The sequence below is a fragment of the Oppia nitens genome, unplaced genomic scaffold (assembly GCF_028296485.1).
Source record: "Oppia nitens isolate AA-2021 unplaced genomic scaffold, nextdenovo-longstitch-racon4-pilon3 scaffold4_pilon_pilon_pilon, whole genome shotgun sequence".
NCBI classification, from domain to species: domain Eukaryota; kingdom Metazoa; phylum Arthropoda; class Arachnida; order Sarcoptiformes; family Oppiidae; genus Oppia; species Oppia nitens.
Window position 1 is genome coordinate 4,567,235 of NW_026533232.1, and position 10,536 is coordinate 4,577,770.

At 27.7% G+C, this 10,536-nt stretch overlaps 3 protein-coding genes across 3 annotated transcripts; 1 reads left to right on the plus strand and 2 right to left on the minus strand.

The window, feature by feature from the left end:
- Positions 1-225: 225 nt before the first annotated feature.
- On the plus strand, positions 226-2,241 carry LOC128960560 (E3 ubiquitin-protein ligase RFWD3-like). Its single transcript, XM_054306676.1, has 2 exons — positions 226-1,822; positions 1,887-2,241. The coding sequence occupies exons 1-2, from the start codon at positions 389-391 to the stop codon at positions 2,220-2,222; spliced, it is 1,770 nt and encodes a 589-aa protein (XP_054162651.1). The 5' UTR covers positions 226-388; the 3' UTR covers positions 2,223-2,241.
- A 122-nt stretch (positions 2,242-2,363) lies between these two features.
- Positions 2,364-7,521, minus strand: LOC128960559 (plastin-2-like). The gene is made up of 6 exons (XM_054306675.1): positions 7,103-7,521; positions 4,311-4,639; positions 4,147-4,242; positions 3,006-4,080; positions 2,802-2,945; positions 2,364-2,730 (listed from the first exon to the last, which is right to left on the minus strand). The coding sequence occupies exons 1-6, from the start codon at positions 7,175-7,177 to the stop codon at positions 2,536-2,538; spliced, it is 1,914 nt and encodes a 637-aa protein (XP_054162650.1). The 5' UTR covers positions 7,178-7,521; the 3' UTR covers positions 2,364-2,535.
- A 252-nt stretch (positions 7,522-7,773) lies between these two features.
- Positions 7,774-10,311, minus strand: LOC128959601 (transcriptional adapter 3-A-like). Its single transcript, XM_054305597.1, has 6 exons — positions 10,063-10,311; positions 9,826-10,004; positions 9,573-9,698; positions 9,336-9,473; positions 8,787-8,995; positions 7,774-8,507 (listed from the first exon to the last, which is right to left on the minus strand). Exons 1-6 carry the CDS (start codon positions 10,184-10,186, stop codon positions 7,946-7,948), a joined length of 1,338 nt encoding a protein of 445 aa, XP_054161572.1. The 5' UTR covers positions 10,187-10,311; the 3' UTR covers positions 7,774-7,945.
- Positions 10,312-10,536: the final 225 nt, after the last annotated feature.

Below are 10,536 nucleotides of genomic sequence, written 5' to 3' on the forward strand. Positions count from 1 at the left end.
ATTATTACTATTGATTCCGTATTACATTATATTATTACTACTGTATAACGTAAATAAAAAATTTATGTTTTTATCTAAAAGAGACGTTTTTGACGAAATAATGTATTAATACATTTCAATGACAACTTTTGTCTTTCATTTATACAATTATAGTAAAAATATAAAAGACTTTATTTATTGTATGTATTATTTGCTTCGTCTTTGAATTGTATGAATTTTGCGTCAAAAGCAATGATTGGTTTAGTCTTAATGAATGACAGTTTCGTAAACCAATTGAATTGCATTTAACTCAATGTTTGACTCTATTTGTAATGATTTGAGTAAATAATTAATAATTAAATGTTATTTACATTTGTTTTATAAATAATATTAATGTTTATAACAATCGATGGATTTCTATGATTATGAAGACTCAAGTGATAGTCAAGACGAGTATCAATTGTATGACAATAGTGACAGTAATAGTGATAATGATGTGAATGAGTCGATTGAGATCATTGAAGACATGGACAGTGAAGATAACAGACAGATGACTGATCAACACATCGATGATCACACTTATGCATCAAATCATGTCAACAATGAACAAGAGATGCAACCAAACAGTGACCAAATGATTGATAAATCAGAAACCAAATCATCAATCAATTTATCAATACTTTGCACACAAGAAAACGGTGACAATAATTGTATCATTTGTACTGAATTGTGGACAAACTGTGGTGAACACCAATTGGTGTCTTTATGTTGCGGTCATCTGTTTGGTCGTAAATGTATAGAGCAGTGGTTGGATCCAAAAAATAAACAAAACCAGAGGTGTCCTCAATGTAATCTAAAGGCAAAAAAGAAAGACATTCGTGTTCTTTACGCCAGAAATTTGCGTCCGTTGGACACGAGTGAGAGGGATAACGCTCTGGAAATGTTGCGAAAGGAAAGACTTCTTAGACAAAAGTTAGAGACGGAAGCAATTGAAAGTACAGTTAAATTGAAATCAGTTCTCGAAGAAAATGAAAGACTTAAGAAAGAGTTTATGGATTATCAGAAGAGATCAAATTCGGGATCAAAGTCTAGAATTTTAGAGAGTATTAATAGAAGTAAATCAATGGTTGATTTCAATAAAAATGCCGATCGTTTCCAATATTTGAAGAATATTGAGATAAACACTTGTGGCGAATGTAAACATTTAGGATATTCAGCACTTTTTGAGATCATTGCTGTCTCTCAACCCAATCCTAACAATCAATTGTTTCCTGGATTTGGTATCAAAAAGATATTTCTCAATGATTTTAAAAGTGATAACATTTGTATTCATTCAAAGCCAATCAAAGACCTGGAGATAAATGCATACGACGGAACCATTTTGACCACTTCTTTAGATAAAACAGTAAAATTGACATCACTTTTAAACAAAATGTCTATTTTATCGTACACTCTTGAATCAGATGCATGGAGTATCACATTTAACCCAAAAAAGAAGGACGAGTTCTATGCGGGACTAAACAACGGACAAATTCTTTTGTTTGACACTAGAATGATGTCTTCATATGTGGATAAACTGGTTTCACCCGACAGATCACCAGTTGTATCATTAAATCACATGGATTTTCAAACACTTGATGGACCTATTAATGGAATCCTTTCGACACAATTTAATAATTTTAGTTTATATAAGAGATTCGATGGTTCATTAAATGCCGTTAATTTTACTCCTATAAAAATACCAATTGAGGGTAGATTTGGTTCATCACACGTCGAGTCCAAATCTGGTTTAGTCTTATTGTCGTGTCGTCCATCTTCAAGACATATCAATACTACACATTTTGTAAGTTAAAAAAAATCAATTATTTCAAATCATATGGTAATGACAATTACGGTATTATTGATAGGCTATGGAGTTAAAAGCATCCATTGATGCGGACAACGAGTATATAATAGAACCCGAAATTATAAATCGTTTTGAAGGCGGCAAACAACAGGTCAAACTGACCCGATCTCGCATTTTTGCTCATCCATACAATGAGAACTCAGCTCTCATTTGTGCTGGAGATGAGTCAGCACAGGGAGCACTCATATGGGATTTAGGTTCAACCAAATGTTTGCAAAAATTAAAATGCGAATCAACTGTTTTAGACATGTCTTTACTTCACAATTCTAATACAAACAGTTATTTTATGTCTGCTTTAACAGAAAGTTCAATAAAATTTTATAAATTTATTCAATAATAAAATATTATATTATGATAAACTTCATGGACACACATATACACAGTTAACAAAATAAATTATATATTTATAATGTTATTTAAAAATCAATTTGTTAAATATTTTGTTTAAATAATTTGTTGAATGAATAATTTTATATAGTTTTACTTTAAATAACAGAATATGTATATAAATTAAAGTTTAAGTCTATTTGCTATAAAAGCCTGAATTTATAACAATAAATTTAAAGGCACATCAATTTGTATAAAAAATAAATTTATAGTTATAAATGTTATTTAATGTAACGATGATTTGAATGTATTTGAAATAATAATCATTGGCTCGACTCATGATTGTTATCCTGATTGTTAGATCCCATATTAGGGACATAATCGAGTGCCATAAGACACGCGTAGACAGTCATAACCATTTTAGGCTTCATTTCTGATATGTCTTCTGGAAGAGCATATATTCGGGCGCCGATCTTACGGGCCATTGATATGGCATACTTTGCATTCGCTAACTTTTCCTATTACGGTAATTCAATTCATTAATAACATAATACATAATAAAACCAAATAAAATACAATAATAACTCACTTGTGGTGTATTTCCCGACAGTATCTGTCCGTAATTAATAGAACCCGGTTTTATAGCATCGATGAGATCAACCACTGGAAGTGCTGTAGAAATACTTGAATCTTGAAAATTACGAATTGTTGAGGTTTTGTTTGCCTCTCTCAGCTAAATGTTATACAAATTTATTATTAGAGGTATATAATAAAAATAATTATTTTGATTTACTTTTCTATTAACCCAATCAACAATTTCTGATTCGACAATAGCCTGACCACTGCCTTCTTTTGCCAATTGTGTTAAAATACTGAGAGTATAGGCGCGCATCAATTGCCACACCAGAGCTAAAGTTAGAGTAGGATTTCCATCAGAGATATCCTGACCAGCGATTCCAACCAAAGAGAACTTCAATTGTTTGCCCAAATCAATAGCATAATTACAATTTTCCAATTTTTCCATAAAAGCTTTCAATTTGCTAAATGATTTGTGTACTCGTGGCCAGTGAACAACTCCCGGTTTAATGATATCAAACAATTGAAATATGACCAGACCGTCGGCTAAATCGGTGTATAACCAGTTAACATATGGCGATACACCTAAACTGTTCATCCAATTTCTGTAGGTTTTTTCTTCGCGCGTTTCTTCAATGTTTTCTAATTCTAATGGTTCGGTTGGTGTATCTAAACCCGGGTGATTGTTGAATAGATTGGCGACATACGCCAAATTTAATTTATAGACACCATCCACTACATCATGTGGAGTAACAAAGCTTCTGCAGCCTATTTTGTCGGCCTGTTGTAACATAATCTCTGCCCTTTGCAATAAGTCCTGTTCCCGCATCGCTAATGTATTGACACCAGAATCTTTGGGAGCAATTTGTTTCAACAGAATAGTGTAAACTTCAGAATCTTTTATATCATTTGTAAAGTTATTAATTCGTCGATTAGATCCACTCTTTTCCAAGTGATAGTTAACCCAACGAAGTAATATATTTTCTGGTGATAAATGTAATAAATCTGAGAGATCTTCATTATCGCCGATCAGTTGCACGAGTCCTGGACAGTGTTCTAATGTTATTTGATTAAAGAGTCCAATTCGGATGATTTGCCACAACAGACCCAACACTAAATGAGGTTTTCCTCGGGACAGGTCGTGAGCGTCGATATTAATAATATTACATCCAATTGCTTGCGATGAGTTCAATGCCAGCGTCAGGTTCTCGTATTTTGTATATACTGTTAAATTTTTCTTATTAATAGCCCTTTCATCGATGGTATCCGGACACGAATGGTTTATTATCTTACTGTAAATCAATTGTAATCTTAATTACTTATATCTTTCAATACAATAACAATGTCAGACATCATACCACAGAAGAATTCCATCTTTAACTTTGTCGTAGAGTTCCTTTCCGTCGGCATCAATGGGTAGTAAATGTTTCAAATCCTTGTCATGTGTTAAATGACTATTTAATAAATAATATCATTATTACTATAGTTAACCATTAAATTATAGTTTATTTTGAATACATACGAATTGACCCAATGAGAGAAAGCCACCTGTTCTTCGTGTCGAACTGAATGAGTGGTTCCCTCACTACTTGCTGATGACATACCGCCCAATGTTTCTAAATTTTCACGTTTTGAAACCATTGTTTTAAATGAATTTGCAATATCTAGAGATTTAAGATCAGCGCAGAGTTTTTCAAACTCTTGATAGTCAAGTCGTCCCCTTTTATCTGAAGACCTTTTCCTTTCCAACTCATCAATCATTTGTCTAACTTTCCATTGCGGGAGTTTGTGACCAACGATATCAAGTGCTGACTTTAATTCACTCACATCTAGATATCCATTTCCATCAATCTATTCATTAATATAACTAATAGTATTAGTGTATAATAGTATATAACTATAAAACAGACAATCATATCTCTAATATTATCGATACTATAATTATATCTTTTTAAAACTAATTTTATAAATGATATTTATTTTACTCGATCCTATCGGTTATATATATGATAATATGTAACAATATTAATAAAGATAAATGTTATTGTTTTAATTAATTTTAAATAATGTAAAATTATAATTATCAGAAAATTAACCTTAAAATCATTGTCTGTCTGTTTGATATATCATTAAATAATTATATAATACCACCCATTATGAGTGTCTATACACTTAATGTTTGCAAATGCAGAATTAATTACTATAAAATTGATTAAATGAATAAAATGATATAATTAAAAAAATATACATTAATTAAGCGAATAAAAGAATTGAAAGATCTGTAACATTCATTAACTATTTATTTTTAGCACTTTTTATAATACATTTTCAATAATTTAAATATTAAAAACATATTAATTGTAGACTATTTACATAAATATTTTTACAAAATTATAATTGGTAATTTTATTTATAGAATAATTAAATATATATATATATATTAATTTAATTTTTAATTTAATAGATATAGTATTTCTAAATATACAATCAGTAGATATAATATAATAATATACTAATTAGATTATTATACTGTATAATTATGCTAGTATAAATATCAAAAATTTTTATATAAATATGAATTATATGATAGTTGAGTTTTAATTATGATAATTACTATTAGTTTATGATAACCACTATTTTTGTTAAGTTTATGATATTTAATTTCAAAATTAGTAATATTAAAGAATAATATAAAAATTATTTAATATTCAGAAGCAAATTTAAATCCATATAAACTTTGATAACAATATAAATAGTAATATAAGATATGATTATTTTAACAATTGAATGCTAATAAAGTACTATTGATTTTATTAGATATGTTAATCAAATTATGACAAAAACTAACCGTTAGATTATTGTTATAAGTGTTAATAGCTTTGAAATGTGATTTTACTTAAATTTCAAGGATATATTAAATTACGATAATTAGTCAATGAGTTTGACATTCATCACATAATATGGTGTTAATATACATACAATAATACTATCAATTATAACAAATATTTTATTTCATACAAAATCAAATTTACAATTTTGGAGCAAATATTAACTAAATTTTGCATTCAATTTAAATAAGCAAATAAAATAATGATCCAAATATGGAAAATTAGTTTAATTTTATTGTTATTTATTTGATTTGAACTCAAAATTATTATCGATAATAATATTTAATCACTCAATGAAAGTGTCAAACATTTCAAAGTAATTTATTTCAAATTAATGTTTTACTCATGAAATTCAATTCAACTAAAATATATATCATTTATAAATTGACATGAAATTAGTATTTCAAATAAGTTTATATTATTATAAATAACTTAATGTAATGATTTATGTTTGTTATATCAACTAATATGACCCCCGATATGAATCTATAACCAAAAATGTCAAATCAATTGTCACAATATATTAAATTATCAAAAGTTTAACTCTAATCGCTATCTTTTAACTTATTTTTAATAAACATATTTGTATTACACATACTCTATGACTCATACATAGTCTCATCAAATATTTTGTTTACTTAATATATATTTAATAATAAAATATCAAATATTTATTAATATGTATTAATTTACATATCCATTGATCAATCAATTTGTTTGAATAAATTATAAATTTAATACTCAATTATGAAAACACCTTAAAGTGAATAAAAATGCAAATTTCAAATATTGTCAACATTTTTATGTCTATAAATTAAATGTAAATTAAATGTAAATCCAAATGACATGAAATAACAAAAACACCACAAAATATGAGTCATTATTGCTTAAGATCTAACGTTTCCCATGTCTTATACCAGACATACCGCACCCAAAAAATCAATATTAGCTTATATTTACAAACTAATTACACTATTAATTAAATTATTAATTATTATTATTATATATCATATATATAACTGTCTTTATAAATGTTATCATTTTTTTGTTTTATCAATAATATCCTAAATATTTAGCTAATACTTAAAGTAGTTATTTAGAGATTAATTACTAATTAGTAGTTTGTAGACAATTTGCTATATTATAAAACATTTATTAACATTAGGAAAAAATATCATATAAAATGAAAGTAAAAAATAAAATGAATGTATTTTTTAAAACGTTTATTATTATAATAAAGTATTTGCAAAACAAGTGGCAAACAAACAAATAATTCATTTAATAGTAAAGTTTAGCACAAAAAAAGTTTGTTTTACATAACTTTTGACAATTATTTGACAATTTTTCATAGGCTTATAGTTTTCATTTTTATCATAATTAATAAATTATTATATTATTATAAGTGAAGACAACTCTGGATACTAACCGATTGAAAATGACGGGACAGTTCTTCCTTCTGGTCAGCGGTCAGTTGTAAGCCGTCTGTTAAATGATTGGCCATTTGATAGCAGTTGTGGACATTAAATGATTAAAAACACTTGAATTTTGGTGAAGAGATAATTCAAATATAACTACAATTTTCAAGTGATTGTTAATTGCAGTCAATATATGTTGGAAATCGTGGTTTAGTTGTGTATATCAATGCTATGAATGTTCACTAACTCCACATCAATATATACTGTGTGTATAAATATATAATATATTCTATATATTACTAACTATACTATAGTTGACGCATACATTCAATAACTCTATATACTGTATATATATATATATAACTAAAAGTCTATCTTTTGTTGTAATAGTCATATCACTCATAGTTATAGTGAATGTGTTGTGAAATCGGCTCTCAATTGGCATCTCTTATACAATCGTAATGAAGGTCTGACTCCTGGTTCTGATTGAACGCCCCTTCAGTTTACAAGACCTGTAAAACTTGTTTCCGATTTTCACAGCATTTTGTAATAATAAATGCTTTGATAACAGATAGCAGTCATTGACGACAAACTTGCAGTCATTTCCCTCTAACTATATCTCGGATTCACTACAATGTTATGTTTATTAATATAATAATCACTATTTTTATTTAGATTTTCCCAACAATTTATTCCGTTTTATAAAAATATTTTTAAATATAGATTGTTGTATACAATAACTCTGGTTTACACAAAATGTCATAAATAGAAATAAATGATATTTTGTAAATAAATATGCGATACAAATGAGACAAAAAATAATTATTGTAAATGAATGATAAATAATGAATGAATTAATTTGAGAGACTTTGTAATTGTTTAAGAACTTGTTCCCTGTCTTTAATGGCTTTGAAAGCCACGTCTTTTTCCTTTTTAGTGAGCGGTCTCTTCTTTTGTTTGGCAGAAACCACCCGACGGTAGGCTTCTGTGACTTCCATATCAGCCAAATCTAGTTTTTTGCTAATTTCTTGTTTAGTCATCTCTTTTTTAGATGCATTTAACAAACGTTTTAAATGTTTCTGATTTTTGTCACTTAAACTTTTCAATTCTTTTTGACAACGTTTTAGTTCTTGTAGTATCTCATCTTCATCACCACCACTAGCATCCGATCCGTTAAGAATATCATCGAGACTTATGATTCCATGTTCTTCTAGTTCTTTGCGAATAAGTCTCTCGAGTTGAGCAGTATTTCCCAGATTTAATGATTTAAAAGTCTTATGATTACCATTGGATGGTTTGCTATCATTTGTTATAGACTTTGAGTCGATAAGACCGCCATTTAAGAGGTTCTCTTCTATTAAACACGAGACGAGTCGTTGTGTTAAAGCACCAAAAGATGTCTTATCGGGTTCTGAGCTAAAATAGGTTCAAAAAATCATATTCATGTTATCAATGAGATCAATGAAATCATTACAAAAGCATTTAAAAATAATAATTATATCGAATAACAACTGGAAGTGAATTTACAATTGTATTGATTTCTATCACTTTGTTTTATACTGTATTTGTCACATATACGGAAAGCATTCAAAATTACAAATAAATAATATCATAACAAAATTATATTTTTATAAGTTTATATTTTATTTATATTAGTATTAATACAATGAGTCAAATCAAATAATAAAAACTCACTGATTTTTGGATCCCTTTTTGGATTTATTAGTAGACTGTATGAGTGAAGACCGACTTCCGGAACAATTGGAAGCACTTAAGCCTTTCTTTTTGTCTTTTTGTCCAATTATGTTAGTGTCGTCCCATTTAAGCGAATAATGTTTTCCCAAATTTGGTATTTTATAAAATTCCGATTCGTTTTCGTAGCATTTTATTTCTTCGCTTAGAAACTAAATTATAAATAATATTATCGGTAAAATAATTTTGACAATTATATCAGAAATTATGATTTATTAAGATGTATCCAAAATCAGTAAAAAATAAATTGAATGTCGATATATAGCAAATGATATATGTTTAGCAAAAGCATTGTTATTGTATTATTGTTAAGGAAAACATTAATACGATAAATATTGACATTGTTTTGCAAAAAAAGAAACACTCATTTGCTAAAAAGCAATCACGAAGTCATTTACTATATAATGAAATTCAATTGATTTTTCTTGAATAACTATAGATAGATGTCTTATTAAACCATCAAATATTTTAATAACTTAATAATAAACAAACTTTGATATTATCTGAAGTGATCTCACAATAGTAGGGTTCAACAAATTGCCAAAATTGGTTGGGAATATCATTCTTGAAGACAATTGCTTTGGACACTGCTTTCTGAGGCTCTGAATATTCCGATTCTGTGTTTTTTGTCTATTTATATATTAACATAAATATACAGTATATAGATATACAATATATTATATATATATATATTGATTGTAAAAATAATATAATAAAAAATTCAATTACGAGTAAATTTTTGGCTTTTTGTGATCTCGATTTGCCGCTACTGTTATTGCTATTCAATTGGTTGTCTTTAAATCTTTTATTTGGCTTTTCCTCCGAAAATTTACTTCTTTTTCCAAATACTTCTGTCTGTAATCATAATAATATTTCAAACAAATTATCAAATATTTTAATCATTAGTTGTTATATAAATTACTAATCAATACAACGATTGAAATGCAAGAGATGGACACAAATGTGGATAAAAATCAATTACCGGTTTAGTTGGCGACCGTTTGTCCTTATTCTTCGAGTCACTCCAATTGACCAGTGATTCCATTTCTGTCTCCAGAAGTCGTTGTCTTTGAACAACAGACACCAGAAGTGTTTCCAACTCAGACTGTAATGCATCCAAATCTTCAGATCCAATGCCTTCATCTTCATTGCGTTCAACAACTAATATATCAAAACAATCTATCAGTCGATGTCTTAAATATATATCACTTATACAGACCTGATGTCAGTCGTGGACACACTTTTTGTTTGTCGATGGCTTTGAATTGAATCAATTGCAGCGGACATGTCGTGTCTTCGGACGGATCCGTTGACTCTTTATCTTTCTTTGCCTTACCTTTCATGGTATGTCAATGATATATAAAGTATCACTTAATTGATCCAAAGATAAGCTAATAATGAAAATAATGGCAAAACAGCTGACATTTTATTACATATTTTACTCGTTTTGTATTTATTTAATATCAACACAAATGACGTCCAATTAAAAGCAATAATTGTTTTACAAATATTTAATACATTACTGTTTATAAGTTTATAATTATTAATTAATTTATAATTATTATTACAATTTGTCATCTCTTTTAAAAAGCATTTATAATAATTTTTAAAAACTTTTATTTTAACAAATAATTAGTTAATTATGAATATAGCGTTGATTTTATTGAAACCATTGAAGAGATGACTTAATGAG

Excerpts from the sequence above, each read along its gene's own strand:
- LOC128960559 (XM_054306675.1), bottom strand. The coding sequence starts at position 7,177 with ATGGCCAATCATTTAACAGACGGCTTACAACTGACCGCTGACCAGAAG. Across the intron at positions 4,640-7,102 it reads TGTCCCGTCATTTTCAATCG|ATTGATGGAAATGGATATCT; the intron begins GTTAGTATCCAG and ends ATTAATGAATAG. Across the intron at positions 4,243-4,310 it reads TTCTCTCATTGGGTCAATTC|TCATTTAACACATGACAAGG; the intron begins GTATGTATTCAA and ends TTTATTAAATAG.
- LOC128959601 (XM_054305597.1), bottom strand. The coding sequence starts at position 10,186 with ATGAAAGGTAAGGCAAAGAAAGATAAAGAGTCAACGGATCCGTCCGAA. Across the intron at positions 9,699-9,825 it reads AACGGTCGCCAACTAAACCG|ACAGAAGTATTTGGAAAAAG; the intron begins GTAATTGATTTT and ends TTATGATTACAG. Across the intron at positions 8,508-8,786 it reads AAAAAGGGATCCAAAAATCA|CTCAGAACCCGATAAGACAT; the intron begins GTGAGTTTTTAT and ends AACCTATTTTAG.
- LOC128960560 (XM_054306676.1), top strand. The coding sequence starts at position 389 with ATGGATTTCTATGATTATGAAGACTCAAGTGATAGTCAAGACGAGTAT. Across the intron at positions 1,823-1,886 it reads ATATCAATACTACACATTTT|GCTATGGAGTTAAAAGCATC; the intron begins GTAAGTTAAAAA and ends TATTATTGATAG.